The sequence below is a fragment of the Macrobrachium nipponense genome, chromosome 38, assembly GCF_015104395.2.
Source record: "Macrobrachium nipponense isolate FS-2020 chromosome 38, ASM1510439v2, whole genome shotgun sequence".
NCBI classification, from domain to species: domain Eukaryota; kingdom Metazoa; phylum Arthropoda; class Malacostraca; order Decapoda; family Palaemonidae; genus Macrobrachium; species Macrobrachium nipponense.
The window spans coordinates 7,619,902-7,646,538 of NC_061098.1; the positions used below are offsets into that span (position 1 = coordinate 7,619,902).

At 38.1% G+C, this 26,637-nt stretch overlaps 3 protein-coding genes across 4 annotated transcripts in view; 1 reads left to right on the forward strand and 2 right to left on the reverse strand.

The window, feature by feature from the left end:
* The window catches only part of LOC135209593 (uncharacterized), an 88,225-nt gene extending 78,540 nt beyond the window's left edge, over positions 1-9,685 (reverse strand). Inside the window, exon 1 of the mRNA XM_064242277.1 lies at positions 9,571-9,685. The gene's annotated coding sequence lies outside the window, so the exon portion shown is untranslated. The remainder of the gene's footprint in view (positions 1-9,570) is intronic.
* On the reverse strand, positions 403-9,794 carry LOC135209590 (uncharacterized). 2 transcript variants are annotated; one of them, XM_064242273.1, is made up of 4 exons: positions 9,659-9,794; positions 2,640-5,799; positions 1,266-1,370; positions 403-1,071 (listed from the first exon to the last, which is right to left on the reverse strand). In XM_064242273.1, the coding sequence occupies exons 2-4, from the start codon at positions 5,787-5,789 to the stop codon at positions 481-483; spliced, it is 3,846 nt and encodes a 1,281-aa protein (XP_064098343.1). In that variant the 5' UTR covers positions 5,790-5,799; positions 9,659-9,794; the 3' UTR covers positions 403-480. The 2 variants fall into 2 exon arrangements, with proteins under 2 accessions (XP_064098343.1, XP_064098342.1); XM_064242272.1 differs by having other exon boundaries at positions 9,644-9,778.
* Positions 9,795-10,431: 637 nt separating this feature from the next.
* LOC135209515 (tRNA (34-2'-O)-methyltransferase regulator WDR6-like) lies at positions 10,432-26,360 on the forward strand. Its single transcript, XM_064242169.1, is given in 14 exon segments — positions 10,432-10,769; positions 12,496-12,691; positions 13,683-14,070; positions 14,765-15,611; positions 15,758-15,904; positions 16,523-16,665; positions 16,874-17,104; positions 17,287-17,475; positions 18,410-18,460; positions 18,463-18,715; positions 18,882-19,083; positions 20,057-20,213; positions 21,185-21,482; positions 25,990-26,360. Coding segments are annotated over 14 exon segments (3,549 nt in total). The 5' UTR covers positions 10,432-10,693.
* The last annotated feature ends 277 nt before the right edge of the window (positions 26,361-26,637 follow it).

A 26,637-nucleotide genomic window follows, 5' to 3' on the forward strand; every position in this document is an offset into this window, starting at 1 on the left:
TTTAATGCACCCATAGCATTTAAAGTAAGGTTTTCTTAGGATTTTTGATGAGGTTCCCGCTTACGACGATTTTCGGGTTACAACACGTCTCAAGAACGGAACCCCCGTCGTAACCCGGGGACTGCCTGTATTCTGTCAAAAATGTGACCAGTTGTCTCATTAACAGGGACATTGATCTATGCAATTATTTTAATTGTATGGTAGAAATATGCCAAGGAATTTTACATGCAGGTGGATTGTGTATCGAAATCTAAAGGCTCCACCCAGTAAAGTTGACTGATCTGCCAAAAATGGTAGACATGAGAGTAAACTTTTTTATCCAAAATTGATTGAGATTTTCACATGATATACATTCTTGTTATTACGTAAATTGAAAACAAACATAGTCAGGAAAAATTAAAACAGTTTCATATGAATTTAATTAGCTTTATACATTATAAAATACCTATTACAAACAAACTTGAGATGGAAGTGCATCGTCTATTTATTTCGAGTGGTTACAAATATCTTCAAAGGCACCTCACTTGCTTTTACATTCTCTATAGAATTTCCTTCGCAACATTTCCGGACTCTCACAGCAATCTCACCATTGGGCTTTTCCTCCAGATCAATAGTTTCACTTGATTCTAAATTTCCATTGATGCCAGAACCATCTTCCACTTCTACAACTTCTATATTTTCTGTAAGTACCTGAGTTTCTTCATCTTGTACAAAATATAATGTAGGATAACCATTTCCTAGACATATCATCAATTTTTTGGACTCCTGGGATTTTGAGAGTGCATAAATGTCAGACTGAACATAGTAAATGAAACCTTTTACAAGCGTTCTTAATTCATAAATAGTCTGAGGACTACACTTGCTGTCACTCGACTCTGAAACAAGAAAATTCTCACAAGCATAATGGCTGACAAAATGCCTAATTTCTTTTGGTGAAAATATATCTCTTAACACAAGACCTGTGATGTATTCTTTGATTTCAGGGTACATTAGGAACCCATTTTCATCTGGTTTTTCACTGTGTTCGAAATTTCGTCCTGCTCCTGAGCCAGCAGCAAACCTTGGAAATGCCTAGAAAGAAAGGTTCCAGTTGTTAAGGTGGAGCAGTTCTGACCTTCAGCATATAATTTCAAAAATTAATTATTACTGATATGTTTATAGTATATATTTATAAAAAAAACTTGTTTTATATTAAAAAGCTTCACTTTTAAAATGTCTTGTGTAAACCAGAAATTCAAGTACAAAAACAAAAATGGAATACATACTTTGATTATTCTGGTACTTTCTTTTATTGGAAAGGGAAGCTCTCCATCACTAAAGAGTTTCATTCTCTTTGGTGTTCTCTCCTCTTTACATTGTTCAGCTTTTCTCTGAAAAAAAAAACCTGGGTGTTTTCTTTATTTTTCATCTTTTCTCTGAAAAAAATTAAAACTTGTAAACAATGAAGAATCACAACTTTTTTTTCACAGTAAGTTGTCCCTCATTAAACTTCTGAAAAGTTTAAATACAGTAGTACTCTTCCTATACTAATGCTACACTGCCTGGAGAGTGATGTTATGTACCCAAAAACAGCCATCATTAGACATAAGAATTATTTATTTCTGTATCCTTCGCTAAGCTGCTTATGCCATACCAACTGGAAACCAATAGAGTGGGTGGAAGGAGAAGACTTAATAATACCAGAGACTTGTATATTCATAGAATATAAAAATTGTTTCAAAATATGAGACCATTAATTCATTACAAGCAAACAAGAGTTCTCCCATATTCTTGTTTGAATGGTTTGAACTCGACGGCCTGTTCAAACTATTAAACAATAATAATATTGATGATGTCACTTGGAGATAAAGTTTACACTATGAACCATTTACTTCAGTTATCTCCAGAAGTCTCCAACAACCTTGATGGTTCTTTATAAAAAGTAATAAAATATGTAATGTGTTGCACAAGTCTATGATTCTGCATTACCGTTATAAACAAAACAGTGTCAATCTTATCATCCCTACAGCCGAGTCAAGAAAAATTAAATCATTCAAGGAAAGTCATCCTAGCACATACTAAATACACAAACAACTTTAATATGTTCCTTCTTGTAATGTAAACTAGTACAGAATAATAGAATAGCATTTAGGCCAAAGGTGAAGCGCTAGAACCTATGAGGTCATTCAGCACTGAAACGGAAATTTACAGCAAAAAGGTTTGAAAAGCGTAATTGGGGAAAACCTTGCTGCTGCATTATGAATAAATTGTTAGGAGAGGGTGGAAAGTAAGATGGAAGAGTGAATGGAAGTATGCACAGTAAAAGGGGCCGAAGGGACACTGCAAAGAACCCTAAGTAATGCCTACAGTGCACTGCATGAGGTTTATTGATGGCACTACTCACCCTAAACAAGGGTAAACTACTATAATTGTTTACATATGCCTACCCAAGCAAAATCAAGATTGGAGGAATTTGTACATTTAAAATTTATATTCATGGCATGTGATACCATGACTAATGCAAACACAAGGAAAAACAAATGATCTTTATATTCCATAGATATAAACCTTTCAGGAAACTAACACCACTTGGCAATAAAACCTATATCAAATATTCACATGTAGGTCCTTAATACTAAAACAAGAAATAAAACACTTACTTTATTACGAGATAAATTTGGCTTTGGTCCATGCGCTTCTTTATTCAGGTGATGCTTGTAAATCTGCCATCTTGTAATGTCTGAACCCCGCAACTCAAGCTTCATCTTCCATTCACATTTAACGTGACTTTCGTGAATTTTTTTTCTCTTGCTTTTGCTCATGTTGGGTGGACGATGTTGATTTTTTTTACGGTAGTAATTATGGCACGTGTGACAAAGAAAACTATCCTCTACAAGTTTAGACCAGCGATCAGAATTATCTGTGTAACAGTTGCAGCATATACGTATTTGTTCTTTAGGCGTTCCACAACAAGAGAATACACCATCAACAACACACACTTCATTAACTGGCTGTCCACATTTTGTTTTGCAGTTTTCACTTGTTGATGCACAGTCGAGATACATTGTAGCAACAACTTTATTCCCAGCTTCTTCTGGTGAGACTTTTAGGGCGAATTTGTTACCGACTTTATGAATGCCAGGTCTGATGTGTGAAGACTTCGATTTATTCATTGCTGATAACATGTTATTGCCATCAGGAATAATTTCAAGGATATTTTTACGATAAAAGAATCTCTGCATAACCTCTGACTTGATGGCATGACACAAATATTGTTCTGTATCAGTGCCTGTTGCCACTTCCCCTATTCTAATCCAGTTTTCCACACCTTTACTTATAATCCACTCTCTACACTCTTGACTGTCTATAAATTCTTGAATAGTTTTATGAGTCTCCAGTTTATGAATACCTTCACTAGTACTTGGAAAAACTTTTGTAAGGAGTCTGCCATCTTGCAGTAAACACTGCAGCCTAACTCGAACATCTGATATTTTAACAAGTTTTGGTTTTTCACCAACAAGATCTAAAATATTTGAAAAGTTAAACACTGAGCCACTTTGACTATCCTGACATTTCTTAGTAACTTTTACATGACTGTGATCTTCCAACTTAACATAAGCAGGCTTAAAATCGTACTTTTGTTCAGAGCATCTTTCCTTCTGTAAAACTGATGACCAGCGATCATCTGTACCCGTAACTTTGAAAGTCAGTTCGTGAGATATGGCTAATCCTAAACCTCCCTCCATACAAGATATCAAAAATGCTGCAGCAACACCTTCATATGGGTCATAATAGACAACAATTATTCCACTCTTGAATTTTGCTTGTTCACCATGACCTTCAACTGGAATTTCCAGTTCTGAAAGATTCTCAATACTATCAGCTGATGATATTACCAAGTGATACTCTCTATTTCCATTGCCACCTTTTCTCTGTAGAAAAATAATATGTTCAAAATATCTCTCAATAGTTATACGATTGAGTTTTCTGTGCACTGAAATTGGAATGCCATCTTTAACACTGATCAACGAATTCTTTTTACGATTATCAATCAAGTTTGCTCGGGTTTTGATTGATTGGAAAGTTGACCAATCCATTTTACTTTTAAGCTTTGGCATTGCATTAACCTGGGTCTCGCTCAAAAGTATCTGCTTTGGAGTTAACTTTGCAAGGGAACGTAATTTATCCCACTTATCTCTCATCATCAGAGTTGGCCTCGTCTGACACGGTACTTCGACATTGTGCTTTTCAGAGTTATTGCTATGTTGATACACAATCCATTTTGTAATGTCATATCCACTGAGCTCTAACTTCATTCTCCAATTACATTTAGTATGAGTTTCATGAATCTTTTTCTTCCTATTATTCTTTCTGCAATAGGGACGGTGTACACCACGTCTCTGATAAAACTTGTAACAGGAGTTACAGATGGTAGTGTTTTTCTCAATTTTGTACCACTGCACTGTGTTGTCTATCCCACAATTTCTACAGAGTTGAGTTTCTTTAACTTTTCCACAGCATGAAAATTTGCCATTAATAATTGTAACATCACTGATTGGTGCACCACATTCAGTTTTACATTTATCAGTTAATGATGCACATTCCAAGTGAAACCGAGCCAGCACTGTTCCTGCCACTGTGTCGGGAGGCACTTTTAGTTTGAAACGGTCATCTGCCCTGTGGGAAGAGCCCCAATTAGCATGACTACTAATTGAAGCGGGCAATACATCTTCATCTCGAACAATCTCCAAGAACTTCTTCTCATAAATAAACCTCTGATTTACATCAAATTTGATGTTGCTGATAAACTTCTTGGTATCTGTTCCTGCTGCAATTTCACCAAGCTTGACCCAATCTCCTCTTTTTCTTTTAAAGCCTTTCATGATCCAGTTCCTTCCTTCTTCGCTATCAATAAATTCTTGAACTGTTTTACGAGTAACCGGATCTTTGATACCGAGCTCTGTTCCAGGGAAAACCTTTGTGATGGTTCGACCACCCTCATAGGTACATACCAACCTAACATATTCATCAGACATACGAGTTAGTCTTGGTTCCTCAGCTATGAACTCTGATATGTTGGTAGAATCCAATTTCTCTACAACTGCTAAACGTCGAATGCACTCATTGCTATTTATGAAGTTTTGAATATTGGCTAGAGCTTCTTTGTCACCAAGGCCAAGTGTACTGCATTCAAAAGGCTTTACAAAAACTTTTTTGTTTACTTTTGTGCATTTTAGGCTAATATTTCCAAAATGATAAAATATAATAGGTTCGCAGAGGACAAAACTTTTTATATTTGAGTAATCAATCTGGTAACTTGTGACACCACTGCTAAGTGCCTCTTCACCAGTTTCAATATTAATAAACTCTCCAGGTTTCAAATCACATTTCAGTTCTCCATACTTGCTTGCTTCTGATTTCAAAATAACCCTGACAGCTTCTGACATACCTCCAACATCCACCTCATTTGTTTTGTAAGCCCCACTGTCCTCTAGTGGTGATTCATTCTTCACAGTTTCAGTCTGACATCCATCTACCACTGATTCTAATTTGATCTGAATGACAGAACTTGATCCTGGAATATCATTGCACTGTAGATATTCTTTATAACGAGGTACTTCCTTTTTAACAGCCTCTCCTCCCATAAGGCATTCATTTCTGTCGCCTGTTGTGACAGCTTCAGATGTTGACACTTCAATGGTTTCTGCATAAGCAGGGGGTCTGACATATTTATCTTCAGTAATATCAGTTAATCTTGAGTATTTATGGTCAACTAAATCTGTGGCTAAATAGCCCTTATTATCTCCCATCTTTGATCTCCTGAAAAGGAGATAAAAATAAATGTATTAATCATAAACTGTAAGGCTACAGTAGCATCAGTAATCCTAAATGCTAAACATGTAATGAATATTCTTAGCAAATTACCTTTAGTCACAACTGCATTACTTTCATTCTTTTAATGTTTGTCCATTAAAGTTGCACTCTTCCTGGCACCAAATTAAACACAGTTATATTAATTAATAAGATAAGATTGTATACATTAAGACTGTATACTAAATATTATTTACATATTTAGCAAATTTATCATACTGAATTTGTTCATTTACACATACAAAACCTTAATAAAGAGTAGTACAGTATTTTAATTATAAGTGCCTTAACTAACAAATTACAATTAAAAATTATCGTATATAAAATGATATACCTATAGGAAAGGGAAAAACAAACATTTAGATATGCTTCATCAAAACCTGATTAATCAAATATGTGTGGGTATAAGTATATATATCTATTTTGCAGCCTGTAATATTCCCAGGTTCACCAATCTCTTGCATGAACAACACTAACTTTCAGGCACATCACAACCAACAACCTTCCAATTTGTGACACCACAGGGCTAAACACACCTCTCCAATCATTCCCATGAGTTTGCCTCTGCAGAGATTGCTATTCCAGCATATGTTAAGAATCAGTTTCTCAATCTTTCATTAGCCATCACTCCCTTTGGTCCTTTTTACCTCAGTGCTTCAGAAAGCAATATATGAGAACTATGCAATTACTGTAGCAAGTGTACTTCACAATCATTCATCTTAGGATTATATACTGGATTTGTCACGGGCAAGTTTGTAAGTACAGTGGCTGACAGTTTCGTCATACTGAAAAACTTGAACAGATTATTAAATGATATATTAGTCTGAAATTGTACAGCCACCCATAAGTGTCTCAGTCTGTTACTTGTGCTTCTGTACATATACATACACCATATTTGTGTGTCTACATACATGAATGCATCACATGAAGATAAACTAAAGTATGCACTTTCTGTGCATTTGCTCACCCAAAACAATATGAAATTAGACAATCGCATTTTGGCAGAAACCTTGTTTATCCAGGTAATACAGTATGTTCATTGATAAACACAGTTATATAAATATCAACTTGTAATACAATAATCACATGCACAATGCAAGGGGGAGAGAGAGAGAGATAGTAAGCAGACAGACATTAATGTGCTTACTTACATAAATGCAGTTTACACATAATCAACAAATGAACTGAACTTTAACTATGTAAATTTAACTACACTATCAAGACTGGTTATTGAATCTGGTTCTTTTTCACTTTCATTCAGTCATAACCATTTCCATATGTCATGAAAACAATGAAGCATACCAAAAAAAAGTAAATGAGGTTATAAAAATAAATACCCATGTTTATAGAGCAATAATAATTGTTGTTCTGAGAAGAGACAAAAATTATCATATGTATAGCTTAAGAATGGTTGTCATCTTAAAAAGGGATCTGCCAGTAGGCTGCCAAGTATTGTAACTTGTTTCTTAATCAGGAATGCAGTATGGTAGCTGATGTCCACTTCGCTAAACCAGCCTGTGGGAAATAAACCTAGCACTTCTCTCAGTTGGCCTAGCCTATTGCTATTTCAGAGCTGGCAATGGCAACAACTAGGGGGAAACACCGCAGTGGATCAATCATCATCGGGTGGATCAACCTTATTCAATCGATATTTAATTAGTGAAACAAGAACACAATTACATCTTTAAGCATACAATTCAAAAGATTGAAGTTTCATCAACATAATGTGATATATGAAAGCACCATACGAGCTAAAATAGGCATGTGAGGTCTTCGTAAAATATGTTTTCAAGGCAATTTTAAATCTAATATGGCATCCACCGACTGAGGTGCCATTCATTACCATAAACGCCGTAAAGGATCCAACATCTTTCCCAGCCTTCCCAGCACTCATTTGAACAATATTAGGATATATATGAAATGTTTATTGATCTTACTCAAGATTGCAGTCGTAATCAGCACAATAAAAAAACATTTTGTTGTCTATATTAGTGAAAGTATGAAACTTCTTATTCCCGGGGTCATGGTTTGAACTGAAATTCATTTTTACCTTGTAATTGGTGGTTTTATCCTTACTGCCATCACAACTGAAACTCCACAGTGCTTATTTGATTGCAATTATACACATTTTGGTCTTAATTCACTCCAAATTGCACTTGAACTACGTTGCTGTTTCTGGTTCCTAAGTACTCACTCCGCAAACACAGTTGCGGTCAGCACACAACTACACTGTTTATGAGATCAAAGCTTTATTTCCTTAATTGTTTACCTTATTCATTATTTAATTTAACTTTACGTTGTTACTTCAAAATGTTTATTTTAATTCATATCTATTGTCTCTTTTTTGCTACCAAATTAACCCCGAAAAATTACAGATATTTCTAAAGTAGATACAAGCAGACGATGGCAAAATGTCATCATTGCCAATTTAGTGGAGCTTCAAACATACGCCGACGCATTTACAAACTGTTTCCATGAATTCTAGTTGTCATAGTAGTGCAATAATGATAAAATTGCTCTAATATGTATATATATACTACAAATAGATATGCTAATTTAACTTATTTCCCCAGTTTTGTGTAAGTCTTATACCCAGTTTAGAGGGTAAACAAATACTAATTGGCAACACTGATAAACAATAGAAGAGCGCAAACAATGCTATAGGTACTGTTCACAGCAAAACTGTTGATATTTGAGTCAAGAATCTATTTACTTTTTCAACAACGAATATTTTCAAATTAATAATCATGAATATGTAAAAAATTTATGCAATTCATGACCTTATACTGCCGTTTAACTATTTACTTAAATAATTATCTAGTGCACGCTTCTTCTTTCTACCGAAAAAGCGTCAGTTTCCTTGGATCCCTCATGGCCGTTGTCATTGTTGACGATTGTTGTGAAGAAAGTGGCCCAGCGTCTATGGGCACAAGTGGTGTGCGGATTTAACACATGGAATGATAAGTTTATTGACACAAGTGACTCCGCAAACATCGAGATGTCGTCAATCTTCTAAATTGTTGGCGTTATAAATAAAAATTTTGAAAGCATCATGGAGGTATGTTTGCACTGCGCATGGCTAGACTTTCATTAACCTCGGTTTAATCTTAAAATATGACCTTAATTTCTATCTTTGGAGAAAATACTTCGAAAGGATAGTAGAGGTCTCATGCTGTTGCTCTCACCACTGATGACTCATGAATGGTGCCCTTCTCCGGTGTCAGGATGTTGAAGTACTTTTTCGGAGGGTGGAGCCATACGCGGTGAAAACTGGATCAGCTAGTCCAGTCGGTTGTTTCCCCTATCTAGTAGTACTATTTGACCATTTTCAATCAATTTGTATTCCAAGACTTGCCAATTTTACCACTCACTAACAATACTGTCAATAAAATGGGCCCTTGGGTAATTTCACCTCCTTCAGCTGCCAAACCGCAGCCGGACCTTAGTAGCTAAGTCAGGTTAGGAAGGTACTACTAATTTTTGGTTAGGTGAGGGTATGGCACTCTATTAAAGCATAGGTTACTTGGAGGAGTACAAAACAACCCCCAGCCAGGTCAGAGCACAGTGTCTTTTGTCAGTTTAGGACGGCTAGGTCAAGATAGGTGCAGCTAGGGATTGCATTAGCCTTTACCTAACGTAACTTTGGAGGACTCTGTGCCCTGACTGGGCTGGGTGGCTTCGTCCCCCCTGGACCCCCCCAAGTAATTCGTGACCACTTACACTGCATTCTACATGAAATTATCATCATGTTTCAACCACTGATATTCTTTAGTGATGAAAAATATCGTCCTACCTTCAGTACCTTTACCTTTGACGGTACACTAGCGAATTAACGTAGCTTCATTTACAGTACTTTTGCTAATTCATTCTGATTTATCAATAGTTCTTCAAAATCAATATACCGTACAGCTGCGTAATACATTAACTGGGTAAATAAATATATATTGGCACTCAGCACTGTAACTTATAGACAGCAGTCTGAACAACAATGGAAGTAGTTGTAGTATTACCGAAGTGTTTCTCTGGAACGGCTCCCTCTATCTTTCTTGATTGTGATTCTTAAAAGTTAATGATTATTTTCACTAAGGCATCATTTAGCTTTTAATAAATTCCATTATACTAGAAATTCCATCTCTAGACAGATGTCTGAAAATTAAAATAGCCGAGAATTCATCTTTATCATTCTGTATCTGTGTATTGTTGCTGCGTGAAACGAAATCTAATAGGGCAAGAAAACAGAAATGAGCTGAGCTTTTGTTGTATGGTGGGCAGGTAAGAAATATTCCTATTTTTATTATGAATTCACATTTTAAACTTTCGTTGTCTACCCCTTTTTTATTTCTCACTCTCATATAACTTAATATGATTAGTGGGATTCCTCGCCAATATCGTCTTTTCCTTCTCCGGGAACTGCTTGGATAAGAATTTGAGAAGACGAAATTTATCAGAAAATTAGAATGGGAAGGAATTTATTCGTAAAAACAATGTATGGTACCCTTGAAAAAAAATTAGCGCAATAAAAAGCAAACATTATGAACTTCAGGGGGGAGCCTTTTCAAAGACAAGTCCATGTTACTACTAATACTACTGTCTACTACTAACTAATATTTGCACGTTTGTTCCATTGTAGTTTGACAGCTTTAGGCTATTGCCATATAAAGTTACATTTGCCAGGGTATATTAATCTAGTTACTATTACCACATACGACTTCTACTACAACTACCTACTATTGCTAGTATAGACTAATTACTACTATAGAGTACTTTGGAACCTGTGACGATCGATGGCTTAGTAGTAAATCGTCATTAAATTTGTTCCAGAAGGATAGCATGATTGAAGACAATGGTCCTGGTGAAGGAATTACTGTTAAGTACTCAAATAAGTGCAGTGAAGGTTAATCAAGATACTGTTTTTATAGGTAAGTTGGACATAGGTATAAGTAGGCGTAGGTAGTACCTAGTTAATTTTATGACATAGCCTACTACCTACTAGCCTAAGCTAGGTAGCTATTTAAGTTTACGTACAGTGCTCTATGTCAGAATGGGTAAGGGAGACAAAGTCTGTTGTTCCCCCCTACCCTATCCAAGTATGGAGCCGGCACCCTAGTTTAGGGTAGGTCAGATTAGGCTACATCCATGTAGCCTATTCAACATTGTCTTATGGTAGTTATTATATCCACACTACGCAGTTACAGCTCCTATCTAGGCTAAGTACCCAATTGATCTTAACTCTGAGGCTAGCGCGTGCAGCGAAACAATAGTACCTCTTGCTAGAACAAACGAACTTGCCAAGAATATTTAGATATATGCGGATAAGGCGCGAAGCACCATTCCGCCACATTCTTACTGACAGCACACATTAACAAACTCCCCTTGAAAATCCGCAGTCTGAAGATATTTTTTTCCTTTGAAAATAGGCGGTCCGTAGACATTCACTCGCTCCTTTTCTTATTGTGTTCCCACCCCCACCTTGAAACCTCACTTTCCCACTGTTCACCCCCATTATTGTAGGATCCCATATTTGGGGGGCAGTGGTATCAGTGCTCCTCACATGGTGCATTGTAGGCTTTACTTAAGCTCTTTACAGCATCCCTCCAACCCTCGGCTGCAACTCCTTTCGTTCCCTATTCTATACGTCCATTCACATTCTCTTACTTCCATCTTACTTTCCACCCTCTCGTGACAGTTGTTTCATAGTGCCTACTAAATTTGATGTTCCATTCCACTCCAAAGTTGTAGGATATAGCCTAAAGTGACATTAAGCATTGTGGCGGGATCACAAGCATAAAAAACAAGTGGCAAATCCCCCCCCCCCCCTACATAAACCTAATCACAACAAAGACCACAACAAAACACACCCAAGGACTACAACCCAACAACTCCACAACAACCAAGGAACACAACCAAAACCTCACATATAACAACAAAAACTCAACAACACAACAAAGAACCACAGCACCAACAACACAAAAACTCACAACAGCACAGGCACAACAACTCTAAGCAAACAACACCAACTTAACAACAACCAAATAACAAATCAATAGCACACAAAACTTAACTGACTTCCAATCCTTCAACAGACTGCTGTCGACACTACTAATTATCACCAGCTCTCACCAGACTGACTAAAAACACTCAAAACACAGATCTCTGATCTCTAACAGCAGATAACCAGAACTCACCAACAGCCAATACAGTCATTAACCATCCACCCACCAATTACCCTCTCTCTCTCTCTCTCATCTCTCTCTCTCTCTCTCTCTCTCTCTCTCTCTCTCTCTCTCTCTCTCTCTCACACACACACAGACATTGTCAAATGGAACTCCATAACTCCTCCATAGCATCTCTAAAGTTACTAAGTTGCTCCTAAAATGAATGCCAGAAATGCTAAAAAAAAATGCCCCAAAATATAGGAAAATCATGTTTTCATCTCCCAGATGTGGTTAGGCTATGGTGTAAAGTAAGATTTTATCAATTTATGGGAGTACTATTGTATTTTAATTGTAAATTGGTTTGATTATTATTAAGTTTACATAATTGTATTGTAATTTATGTTTGCTTATTACAGAGTATCATATGTTCATTTAATGTAAGAAAGGAAATGATATACCAAAATTCAAGTGATCATGTTTTTTTATACAGGTGAAGGGCAGTATCTTCACATTCACAGCCTTGCTACTGGTGAGAGGTTGGCTGATATTCGTGTTTTCCAAGCTGCTGCTATTCATGGTATAAAGATCATATCATCATTAGATCGTTCTTCTATTATTTGGAGGACATTAGTTTGGGGTCAGAAGAGCTTGGCAGTCATTTGGTTCAAGCCAACAGAAAATAAATGGTATGTGGAAAGGAAAGATGTGATCACAAGTGTGAATTGCTTATCTTTCCTCCTTGTTGTAATAGATATAATTTTAGGCCTTTAAGATTGTTGTAGTAAATGTATATTTTTTCAATATATTATGGATAACACAGCATGCCAGACTTAATAAAATCAATTAAGTTGATGTGCTATGCAAAACTTTTAAATGTATACTGTATTATACTTTGGCATCATTTAGCATTGCTTATTACATTACATAAGCAAAGCAGGCCATGTAGTATTGAAATTAAATTCAGAAAAGATTACTCTGTAAGTGCCCCTATACAATTAATATACCTTCATGCTCTGGAATACTCAAGACCAAGCTTAGAAATTAAGGCAAGACTACAAAGCTGCTTTTTTTGTTTGATCCAGGAAAAGACTGGATTCACTACAACTAGTGGACTTAGGGCTGCATTTTCAAGCAAAGTTTCCATGTCTTTAAGGAAATTTGCAGCAAAGAACGGAATTTCAGTATACTATAACACTGTATCAATTAAGTTCTACAGATAAATGTTTCTCAAAATTAAATGATGTATCAAAAATAGCTTTTATATTAAGAATAATTGCCTTCAGTACCACACTGCCTTTTCATCATCATTTTTCACTAGGCACCTCTGATTTCTATAGATTTGTTTTTGGTACTTGAAAATTATTTGGCTAGGATGTGCCCTCTTATGTGGTGAAGATTCTACACAAAAAAATCATCTTATTTTTGCATAGCAAATAATACCATAAAACACATTTGAAGTCATGGAAATGCAGTGTATTTTAAAGGATTTTTTCTTACAAAATTTAGAGTCAGATGATGATGATGATGCTTATTATTTATTGAGCTGTGATTTCAGTGGAAGGGTAGTACAGGAATTACTCATATTTTACTTTGTATCTAATAAAGAAGGTATATACGTATATGGTCATTTGTGAATTAATTCAGATAATTGTATTGATATGTTATTTCTTTTATAAGCTTGGTACACACGAAGGAAAAACAATTTGAAGATTGGATTGTGGATGCTGAGTGGGAGGATCTGACCCACATCTTGGTAGCCACAGCTCACAATGCCCTACTTCATGTGAAAGTCATTGAAGGACCTGCTGAGCACATTCTTCCAGGGAGTGAAACTAATAAACCTCTAGATAATAGTGCTTTGGGATGCTTTGAAATAAGAGGGAAAGAACAGTGTTCAGAAAATTGCATTCTTTATTGTGGATGTATTGTAGTTGGGTCTGGTTTTTATGAAAGTGCTGTTTTGTTAGCTGGAACTGTTTTCAGTCAAGTCTTAATATGGGGACCATGGGGAGAAAAGGATCAGCATGGAAGACTTGTACCACTTCATTGTCTCTCAGGACATCAGGTGAGTTTCTTCACTTAATGTAAATGGTAAAACTAATTGTGTGTGTGTTGATATAAGCTTCACTAATTCAGATATGTGAGTTCATCATACAAATATTTTTTATCTACTCGATGCAGAATTTGAACCACTGTAGTATTTGCTTTACTTGGGTAATTTTTTTTTTATTATGCATTTGTTCCTGTAAGGATACAAACTTCATCTGCATCTTTACCTTCATTTGCATTTTTATCAACTGCTGATGATGTCTGCGGTTTTATAAGCACGTGATTGTGACTTATTTTTAGTTTTTACTTTTAATCATTTGTTTGTGTATACAATACTGAATTTCAGCAGTAAATACATTCTGTACAGACGAAAATTTTGTAGTTAATAAAATCTGCAAACCTATAGTTTGTAGACTGTGAATAAGGAAAGGGGATGATTTATTCTTCAACCTCTTCAATGAATTTTAACTGTCACCATCGTCATTATCATCATAAACATTTTCACATAAAATTTGTCCCCCTTGTGGGGTTAGACATATAATATAATTCTCTTGAAAGTGTATTCTCTTGTGAATATATTTTATGTCTCCTTTAGTTGTACTTGTGTGGTATTATATCTTGGATAAAACATTTCCATATTAACAGATTATTTACTTATGCTGTAAAGCAGCTTTGCCAACTGACATTTCACTCATAATTTTTACTTGCAGGGAGTACTGTTTTCTATCAACTTTTACCAAGAAGAAAATGTCATTACTACAACTTCAGATGACAGAACTTTGATAATCTGGAAAATTCACAAACAAGATGAAAATGTCTCCAAAGTTAAGAAGTACTGGAATTGCTGTCAAATTACAGAAGAGCACAAGTGTTATGGGCATGGGTCCAGGGTATGGAAGTCACTGATATTACCGTTTTGCTATATAAGTGTTGGTGAAGATTCCAAGGTTTGTGTGTGGAGCCATGATGGAGAATTGAGGATGTCTTGGCAAGGTCACGATGGTGCTTGCATTTGGAGCATTGATGCGTCAGAGGATGGAACAAAAATTGTTACAGGTGGTGGGGATGGCAGTGTGAAGTCTTGGTGCCTTAAACAAGAGGGTTCCAAAAATCCAGAGGTCATGATCGAGTTACCTTGGGTGAGTGTTAACACTGAAACAGAGGCTGACTCTTTCAGCAGGAGTTTTCAGAACAAAACAAATGTGAGAGAGATACAAAGTAGAACAGAAACCCATGATGTAAAGTGTGAAGATGATATAAGCATAAGTAATAATTTATTTGAATGTGATTTAGAAGTCCATAGTCAGGCAGCCACCAGTGTTCATAGTTCTGTGGTAACAGAAGACTTTCCTAGATGTGTTGCTCTTTTTGGAGTGGACACATATTTAGTCATGCTGGATAGTGGGAAATTATACAGCTGGAACTGTAAGGTATCAGAGTGGTTCCTAGTATATGAGGATCAAAGACTGAAAAACTATGCAGTGATGGAATCCAGCCCAGATCAGCAAGTGGTTGCTTTAGGAACATTATGTGGTCATGTTGCTATCTTGACTGCAGGTATGTTTTATAATGGTTTTTTACTGAGCTAGCAACTAATCATGAAGGATTATGGTGTTGTATATAATTTATGCAAATGTTTTTGACATTTTCATTTAACTTACCCTCTAGATAATTATAAGTTTACATGCATACTTTGTCCACAGATGTGTCTGATCATCACATGAAGGTTGTTGCTGATGAAAAGGTTGTTGATGGCAAGGTATTTGCCCTGCATTGGTTGAATTCAGAGCAGTTTCTTACATGTGGAAGTAATGGTCTTATTGTGACGTGGATGTTTGATGTTTGTAAAGGTAAGATTTTTACAAAGTTCTGACACAGTCATACTTAATTTAAGAAGGAAGTATGTTGTCTAATTGGAGTAAATTCATAAAGTATTTTTTTTTTGTGAGATGTTCAGTAGTTAGTGTTTAATGACTGTCATTATGGAAATGTAGCTTTCTTGATAGGGACTATAAGTACCATAGCCTGGTAAGAATAATAAAAGTGTACATAATCATTTTTAAATAAGTGATAAACCAAAGCAATTAAATTATGGAAAGTTTTTGAGTTACATGGTACATGCTAAGGTTATCTGGTCATTTATCTTAAAATAAGTTAAGGAGTGCCCTCTGCCAGCCTTCTGAATTTTTTTTTGCTTCACAGTGTACACTAGTTTCCAGAGTGTGTGATGCTTCTTTTGTCTTTTATTTTCTATATTTTTCCATATGAAAATCCTATTCAGTTACAGCTTGCAGTATAGTAATATATCAGAATTAATGTTTATGAATTGAGTGTTTTGTTAGAATGCTATATTGTATTTATAAATCACATCTTTTGGAATTTATACTGTATTACTTTTGTGTATCATGCATTTTGCAATTTATTACAGGTATGTATTACTTTATGAATTTATTTTATAATTGTTTCAGGAACAATTATAAAAGGGCAAACATACACACTTCCTGTGTGTAAGCAGCGTTGGGTGTCAGCAGCATGCTACTTCACAATACAAAATAGAAGTCATCTCATTTGTGGGGACCGAGCAGGAAGTATTCATCTTTATTTTGAGAATGTTAGTACAGCTAGTCATGGTTTTTGCTCCTTTTTATTTAGCAAATCTTTATTTTTATTTCATCAGAAATTTCTTAATGACAAGAACTTGGTACTAATTTTAGGATTGCTTTAAATTTTTATCTTCCCTGAATAATGCTAGGAAATATGAATTTTCTTTTGTAATATAACCTAGTGAATCTCTTTCATTTCTCTGCTTGTTATACTAGTCATCAGAACCTCAGCACAGCCTCCGCAGCATCCATGGGAAGAATGGAGTGACCAGCTTAATCAATTACCAAGGATACATTTATAGCACAGGACGAGATGGATGCATACGTTGCCTAACTGTGCAAGACTACAGGTTACAAGTACTAACAGTAACACGTGTTAGCAGTGCAAACTGGATTGCCTCTTTGATAAATCTGCGTGGAAGGCTACTAGCTGTGTGTTTCCATGATGTAAGTTTACTTAACTTCATATTAATTCATTTTGAACAGATACTACTGCACCACTAAAATGTGAAAAGTAGTAATTATATATGTACTACATTATTTTATTAGTGTTCCTGTCTCATTAAGATGCTAGAAAAATCATGAAGCATTTTCAAAATGTTTTTTTGATACTGATTATTTTGCATTAGGTCAAACTCAAGCTGTGGAGTTTAGAAGAAGATCGGGCTATCATTGACATCGAGTGTGGTGGTGGTCATCGGTCTTGGGACTTGCAGTGTTCAGAAGAAAATAATAAACTTTCCTTCATCTATATTAAAGATGCAAAACCGTACACTTTCAGCACAACGCTGGAGGATAAACTTATGCCTCTTATCAAGGTAACATTACTGTATTACTTGTAATATGTGACCAGCTTTTCTTGACCTTATATGTATAAGGCAAAGTGCATTCAGAACTAGGTGTGCATTATGCTGTTGGAAACATATGGTACTTATAGACTTCTTTCGTGAGAGCATGTAATTTTATTTCATTTGATATGCCAAAGGGGATACCACTTTTATGGTACCTTTCAAGAAATTGTTAGGAGTATCGAAAGTGATTTCCTGAGATGCCTTGGTCCCCAGCCTCCATTTTCCTCATTCCTTCAGTTTACATCCTCACCAATCATGTTTCTTCAAGATTGTGTTACTTCAGCTTCCATTTTCCACTTTTACCAGCTCTGTGGGACACTGAAAAGGTGATTTATTGGTCAAAGTAAAATTGTAGTTATATTTATGAATAATTCAGTTACGCTACTTTTACTACCTAAAACCATTTGACATTGGATTCCCAATTTTTCTCTTTTATTTTTGTCACAATAAATTTTGTATTTTAATATTCCTTTTTCTATAAAATTGTAACTGCACATAGGAATCTTACTGTTTGTGTATGGCAGAAAATACACATACCAGAAACTACAAGAATGAAAGACAAACAGGCTAAAATGGCATGTTATGAACTCTTCAAAGAAAAGAAAGAGGAAAGTCAGTAAATTCAATTACAGGTATTACGTCCTGTAATTTATTGAAAAAGTGACTAATGATAGAAGAATTTTTTGGTAGGTAGGGGCATGTGAGTTTAAGTCTTTGTCTTTCAAGATCAAATCAGTGGATTTGACTGGCAAACCATTGCATAAAAGTAAGGATATTTATGATTAGTGGGTTTGTACTGAAATCTTTTTATATTTGTGAAAACTTTTTTTTGTTACTGAACAGTTATGTAATCTTAGTTCATTAACTTTTATAATTAATACTGTAATTTATTAACTTACAGACTCCTGTTAATACAGAGAAAGAATGTGGCCTGGAAGTGCTACTCCGCAGCAAGATGATACTACGTACTTTGCCACTGGAGGAGAAGATACAACCCTTCGACTACATGCTCTCAGCTCTTATAGGAATAAACAATTGAAGACATTTAGTGTGATACGCAGCCATATCTCAAATGTAAGAACCATGTGTTGCATTGAGAATATGAATGAAAAAGTACCCAGTTGTGAAGAGGGTACCTCCAAATGGATAGTAACTGCTGGTGGCCGAGCCCAGTTAAAAATCTGGAAAATGTTTTATCTCCATTCAGGTATGCTTGTGGAATAAGCCCCATGACAAAAACAAGATAATGTGCTTATTTTTAATTATTAATATCTATAGACATGCAATAGCTTATGTTCATTTTAAGAATGTGGTTTATTAGTGTAAAAGTTTTTTGTAGATTATACTGATTACACAAGTTGCCTACAATGCAGGTAGTGACAGGGAGAAAAAAGACCCTCCTAACATCTGTTGCCGCGAAGTTACATCACACATGTTGAGGACTGGTTCAAACAAAACATGGAAGAGCCAGGAAATGACTTTTGATCCAGAGACACGTTATATGGAAGCAAAAGCTTTCTGGGTGTCGGGAGAAAAAGCATTGATTATATTGGCATCTTCAGATGGATTCGTAAGGTATGGTGTACATGTATTAGTTTTAACTGACCATCATCATTATTACACATTTTCACAATTCTTTCTTTTATGTTGTTAGAGGTGAATTGAGTCTCCTCTGTTCTCCTGTCCTGTGCTATTTCTAAGCATCTATCAGGTGTAAATCTTTATTTCCTTTTACTAGGTTTTCCTGTTTTGCAGCAGTTTTAATGGTTGGTACAGGTAGGTGCCAATATGACTGTTGATTTTTATAACTCCTGGATGGATATGAATTCACTGGGAGTGGTCCTGTGCTATTTGGGAGTAGTGTTGCAGCTGGGGCATGTTTAACCCTCAGTGGGAAACTTAATGAATCATCAAAGGAATCATCATTCACATCTTCTCACTTAAATCTACATCTTACTTATGGTGAAAAGCTGACTCATACAAATGCAAGTACTATATATACGTATATTATATTCATCAGTGACTCAGCCTTTCTCACTCTGCCTGTGCAGGTTGAGACCTGGTTTCCTGGCTCATTGCTGCCCACAAGAACTTTCTACATAACTGGAAAGTATCAGTCATTTAGCAATCCTAAATTGCAGTTCAGGCTGAGTGTTGGATTTGTGGTGAAAAATACAATTTCATATAAACAAAATTAATACTTTATAAGTTTTAGGTTATGCAGGTGCCAGGAGGATGATACTCTTCTGTCTGTTAGATAGAAGACTGCAGTGTGTCAGGACTGTATATGGGTGAGGGGTTTGTACAAAAAAATCTGCTGTAAATATTTTGTAAATGTTTGGCATTTGATATTTTAATCAACAAAATAATTAAGGAAGGCGGCCGCTTGGTCAAGTGCCCACAGTTACAATTTTGTGTAGGAATTCCATTAGTAATTTTAATTTTGTCTCTGTTCTTTCTAGTATTCTGCAGTACACTGTAGAGTAAGTTATTAGAACATGAACATTTTATTTCTCGAAAAATTTTTTAATATTTTCTCGTTTTTCAGGTTCTTTGAATTCGACAATCATCTGGAGCAAATAAGACTATTACACTCACAGGCTTGGGATCATTGCCTGTTAAAGTTAACAACATCACTTGTGTGTGACAATTACATACTTGTTTCTGGAGCTACTGATGGCTTCCTAGTGTTTTGGAATATCCAGGTTTGTACATAAAATGCCATTAAATTGTTTGATCGTTACAGTAGTGTAATGCTATTACCATATTTGTGTGAAGTAAATCATAATGCACAAAGTGGGCTGGCATATGGCTCTAAATGTGCATTACTACACTGGCGACTTCCTTTATAGTCGCAACAATCAGCTATACATACTCTGTTTTTTTCCATCTGTCCATCCGCCTGTGGTGTTTGTGCATGGTAACACTGCGTCCTGGGCTTTAAATAATATCCTATTTCGAATATTAACGGTGTAATTTGCATACAGTAAATTATTAAAACACTTTTCAGTTGCAAATGTACACCGAGATATCTTTTATTACCTAAAACTTACACATAGCGTAACTATTTAAAGCCCGGGACGCAGTGTTACCATGCGCGACCACCACAGGCGGATAGACAGATGGAAATTTTCCATCTGAGTATAGTCATATTCTTTGATTTTGCTGCAATAAATTCCATAAGTTCATATAAAAGGCATTTATTAATTGCATATATTTATTATGACATTCTTATTTTAGTGGATAATTTAAATGTTTATATACAGTGTACAGTTAGTGATGAGACTGTCATCTCTACAATATTTATCCTTTAATTTTTGGAGCATTAAGCAAGATTTTAATTTTTTTATTAACATTTGCTTTATTACTATAGGCTTGATTTCTATTCATGCTAAATCATTAATTTTACTATCAAAGAGAGCATGTGATTTTTTAAAATATATATACAATAAATTTCTGGAATGACAAATAAATTTTTTTTCTCTCATTGTCTTTAACCAACTGTTTAACATTCAAGTACAACAAAACCTAAACAGTGCCCATATGCTGCCTTTGACACCATAAGCATAGTTTTACATACACATGAAGAATACACAGCCAACAAATTTGATGATGTAATAAAGGAATACACAGCCAACAAATTTTGATGATGCAATAATAAACTTTATCATTTCAGCCCATCCTTGACTACATTGCTAACAAGTCTGATGATTATGATGACTGTCACCCTGTACCTGAAATGAGTAAAGTAGATAGCATCAAGGCCCATCAGTCAGGCATCAACAGTATTGCAATTACTTCTGAAATGAATTTAAGTGGTGATTTCAATCCTAACAGTCTCATCATAGCAAGTGGGGGCGATGATAACAAAATTGCACTGTGGAAAATAACTGGACATTTTACTGAGGATAAAAGATTGAATTTTCATACAAACCATGTCTGTGAAGTTCATGGACATGCGTCACAGGTTACAGGTAAGTTATGTTTCTATCAATCAGTTTGCTCGGTTTATCTGAATGGTACTTACAGATGTGTGTTCGCTGCTCTGCCCGCCATTGTCCTTCGCTTGACGAAGTCTTGTGTGTATGGTATATCTTTGGTAGTACTTGGAAGTGTGATTGTAAGTACTTACTATTGTTGCTTTTTTTTCATTGATTGTGATTTATGTCTTGTGCTGAAATGAGCAAGCAGCCACGAGACTGAGAGAACCCCCCCGCCCCCCAGTCAGCCGCATATTGTGCCCTGTCGTGGAGGGCCATAGGTGCAGGGCCTTTAGATCCCTCGAGGACGCTGACCCTCATGATCTTTGTACTTGGTGCCGAGGGCTGAGAGTGCTCCTTGCCCGCCGACGCTTGTGTAATTTGTTTATCTTGGCCGGAGGAGCAAAGGGAGCGATACGAGGGGAGGAGGAAAGCGCATAAACTGGCCAAGGTGTTATCGGAGGGCTCTCCAGCGACACCATTGGTTACGGACACGTCTTCTTTGTTCCTTCCTCCGTGTCAGCTCCCGCGTATGGCTCCTTCCCCTTCGCGGGAAGTGTCGCATTCCGTTTCCGTCACTCACCAGATTCCGGAGTGTAGAAGAGGGGGCACAGCCCACCCCGACGTTCAGTTTGTACTCATGGTCTTCCGTTCGCTTGGGGTGGGAACTCTCCCCCTCCAGGCAAGCAGGAGCCCCCCCATCCAATAACACGACTCTTGCCTCTTCAGGTTTGTCTGCTGCTGCTGGTGGCGATCTCAAGCAGGTCTGGTACTCACTAGGACTCCCTCCCAGGCCCACAACCGAGCATTCAGGGGCTGCTGTATCACCATGGCTGCCACATGGTTCCTGGGCCAGGGTGACGCATGGGCCAGCGACGTCGACCACGAGAACGGTGTCAACGCCTGGGTATGCCGCTCCTCCTCAACCTTGTCTACACCCAGCACATGGCGATGGTGACCCCTACAGCTGCGGTCCAGGACCCCGTGCCGTGCGTGCAAGGAAGGTCACCTGTCATCTCTCGAGAAGTTAGTCCTTCACAGGCGTCTTCACCTGCAGTCTCTTCAATGGAGGCTAAAGGAATGTTGGTCACGGCAGAGACCCGCCGTACCTCCCTCCCTGTCCCTCTCACGGAGGCAGTGAGGCAGGACCTAGCCTGGTGGCTAGACGACAGGAACCTCGTAAGAGAAGTGCCTCTCTGCACTCCCCCCCACCCCACCCCGGAGATGCTGCTGTTTTCAGATGCATCGAATGAGGGGTGGGGCAACACACCTGGAGGAGTTGCTGGCTGCAGGTGTGTGGAACCATCACGACAAGCACCTTCACTTCAACGTCCTGGAGCTCAAGGCAGCGTTCCTCGCTCTCCAGGGAGTTCCGGGAATGGGTGATGGGACACTCAGTGGTGTTGATGAGCGACAACACCACAGTAGTGGCATACGTCAACAAACAGGGGGCCTAGTGTCCCTCCCGTTGCACCAGTTGATGATGCAGGTGCACAAGTGGGCCGTAACTCACTCGGTAGAGCTGTCAGCCAGATATATTCCATACATCCCTGGAGGCAAGAACATAGTGGCAGACAAGCTCAGCCGTCAGAATCAGGTGATCGAGACCAAATGGTCTCTTCCACCCAGACGTGGCAGAAAGGCTTTTCAACCTGTGGGGGCATCCATCTTGGATCTGTTCGCCACCCGGCACAACAGGAAACTCAAGGTTTTCTTCTCAGTTGTGCCGGACCCATGGGCAGCTGCGAGGACGCTCTTCAACACCCGTGGGACAACCTCTTCGTCTACGCCTGTCCCCCCATTCTGTCTGATTCGCAATGTGATCAGCAGGGTGCTGGTCACCACGAATCTTCGGATGATTCTGGTGGCACCCAAATGGCCCCAGGCCGTTTGGTATCCAGACCTGCTGCCTCTTCTCGCCAAGGCACTGAGAGATTCCCCCCTGACAACCACACATGGAACGGTTCGGTTCCTGTCTCTTCACGGCTGGCTGTTATCCACCATCTCTTGCGAGCGAGAGCTTTTCTCGCCGAGCAACAACAGAGATGGCTGGGTACCTCAGACAGACCTCTGCAGCAGTGTACTAGGGGAAGTGGCCCGTCTTCTGTGGTTGATTTCGTGGATGAGGTCTCTCCTCTCAGAGCCACTCTTCAGCAGGTAGCGGATTTCCTCGTCTTCCTTCGCCGAGAGAAACTCCTCTCCATCTCCGAAGTTAAGGCTACAGAGCCGCCCTGGCCCTAGTCCTTAAACTGCGGGGAGTGGACATTTCCACCTCCATGGAGATCTCCCTCCTGATGAAGAGCTTCAAGAGGTCTTGCCCACCCAGGGAACTCAAGGCCCCGGGGGTGGGACGTGACTCTCATCCTTAGGAGTTTGGCTCGAAGACCCTTCAAGCCACTCCGAGAGTCACCAGACAGGGATCCAACCCTCAAGATCATCTTTCTGCTGGCCTGGCATCAGCGAAGAGAGTTGGGGAACTGCATGGTCTTTCTTTCGATGTCAAGCACACGAGGGGATATGGGGATCGGTGACCCCTCAATTTCGTCCCCGACTTCGTGGCTAAGACTCCAAACCCTTCAGTCCCTGACGACCGGTTTGAGTCCTTCACGATCCCCTCACTGAAGGATTCACCAACAACGATGTGGATGAGATGCTGCTTTGTCCTGTGAGGGCGCTACAGCGTTTTCTGAAGAGAACTCGCCACCTCAGGCCTGAGTGTCAACGCTTCTTCATTTGCACCGGGGTTACCAATAAGGAAGTGTCCAAGAACACTCTTTCTTTCTGGCTTCATGAGGTGATCAGGAAGGCGTATGCTTCAGACAGGAGTTGACGACACGGTACCCCTTCGTCCGAGAGCCCACGAAGTCAGGAGGTATTGGGTCCAACCCCTGCGTTCCACAAGAACTTCTCCGTGGCACAGGTGCTGAAGGCTGGGGTTTGGGCCAACCAGACCACTTTTACATCCTTCTACCTTCGGGATATCGCCCACAGGTCCTTGGACACTTTTTCCTTGGTACCCGTGGTGGCTGCTCAACAAGTTGTGTAGCTTACCCAGTTCCCTCGCCGGACATGATAGCATCTCATCCTTTTGAGACTGCATGATTGGAAGAGTGAATGAGTGTGACTGGCTTCTCTTCCTCCTATTTTCTTACCTCTACCTGTGGGCAGAGGGTGGCAGTCGTCACTACGCTGGACAGGATGCCGATGCAGGTAAGCTACGCGACTGAGCTGTCCTATCCCTTTCATTACCGATAGCTATCCCTTCATTAGGGATAGGAGCGGTTTGTCCGCCACTCCCCTAACAAGGGGGGAGTGGACGCCAACAAGAGACAAACCCATGACCTTATATTTGGCTCTTGAGTAGGAACTAGTTCTTGCTTGCTATTCATAAGAGGCATGCTTGCCTCCCTCTGATGAATTTTTGGTCCAGAGGTCTGACCACTGATCCTGCGGTGCACACCCCGATCAGTTGGCAGAGGCTAGGATCCCTCCCTCTGCTCTTACAACCAGGGAGGGAACCAAGGTCAGACGAACACCAGTCTGTTCATACGACTCTGATTCCACCCACCAATAAATGAGTCTTCCATATGTAAAGGACCGAGGGTTTGAATTTACGTTTCGGAACAAATTACAATTTCTCAAAATTTAAAATGTATTTTTTCTAACTATACAAGCCTGAGGTCCTTTACACATAGTCCCACCTCATGCCACCCCTCACTCTGTTCCTGGGCCTAAAGCAAAATGAATGTTTACCTTCCAGTCGGGCGGACTCCCGACTATCGGACAAGCAGTTAACCCTTAAATGCCGAAGCGGTATTTAAAAATCGTCTCCCGTATGCCAGCTGCGTTCGCAAGTGAGCGCCGAAGTGGAAAATATGTTTTTTTCAAAAAATCTCTGCATGCTTAGTTTTCAAGATTAAGAGTTCATTTTTGGCTCCTTTTTTGTCATTGCCTGAAGTTTAGTACGCAACCATCAGAAATGAAAAAAAATTTCTTATATAATTGTTTACAAATCGCGCTGTGAGCAAAACGGTTAAAGCTAATGAGCTAATTTTTTTCAGTGTATTGTACACTAAATTGCGATCATTTTGGTATATAACACATTGTAAAACGATCAAGGCAACACAGAGAAAATATTATCACAAAATGATGCATGAATTCGTAACGCTCGGACGTAAAAAAAAAAGGAGTTTTCAAAATTTCACCATAAATCGAAATATTGTGCTAGAGATTTCCCGTTTGTTGCAAAATGAAGGTAATTGATTGAATATTACTAGAATGTAAGTGTTGTAGCTTACAATTGCAGTTTTCGACCATTTTGGTTGAGTTAAAGTTGAAAAATAAGACAGAAAGCACTGCTGTTAGATTCTAAATAAGTGCTGTAAAGAGCTATTAATACTTTGTAATGTGCCTGCCATGACAGAAAAATAGCTAGAAATTGTTACTTTATTCTTATTTTCAATCATATAAATATAATTATATATCTTTTTTCCCTAATTAGGTCTACTCTGGCTCACACCACGTCACCTGATAAGTACCTCCATTGATCAGCGGGTAATAATATGGAAGATCCAAGAGTGTGACAAACAAGATAACTGCCAGTTGAGTTCATATCCAAATCATGATGAAGTGGAATCAGAAAGCAAGCAAAACTCTTTTACTGCTGATGGCTTGGTATCTGTAAAGTTGGAAGCTGTGTCTGCACATTTCTCAGGAGTTCCTGATGTGAAAGGCTTAATTGTTAGCAACATCAGCAAGCACACAACACAGAGCAAAAATTACCCAGCAGGAGATAATGTCTATTTGTATAGACTGTTTATTTATGGAGTGGGGCTGCAAGTGTATGATGTTGAAATAAATGGGGCTAACTAATTATTTTTATCATTACCCTTCCGACAGTGCTGTAAAATTGAATTATAAAATTTATGAACTTATGTATTTTCATAAAAATTTATAAACTTGCTTAGTATTTTTCCAAAGTTAAAAACTCCTCTCAGAATTCCAAATGATCCACATCACAACAGTGAGCAAGGGATGCAGTGACTGTCATATGGGTAGGTCCCTGGGCCTGACTAAGGGTACAGTGTCTCACTCAAGCAGGAAGGTCTGGGGAACAATGAACTTCCCCTTGTGGGAATTTAAGTCAGAA

Excerpts from the sequence above, each read along its gene's own strand:
- LOC135209590 (XM_064242273.1), bottom strand. The coding sequence starts at position 5,789 with ATGGGAGATAATAAGGGCTATTTAGCCACAGATTTAGTTGACCATAAA. Across the intron at positions 1,371-2,639 it reads CAAATTTATCTCGTAATAAA|AGAAAAGCTGAACAATGTAA; the intron begins GTAAGTGTTTTA and ends TTTTTTTTTCAG. Across the intron at positions 1,072-1,265 it reads AAAGTACCAGAATAATCAAA|GCATTTCCAAGGTTTGCTGC; the intron begins GTATGTATTCCA and ends CTTTCTTTCTAG.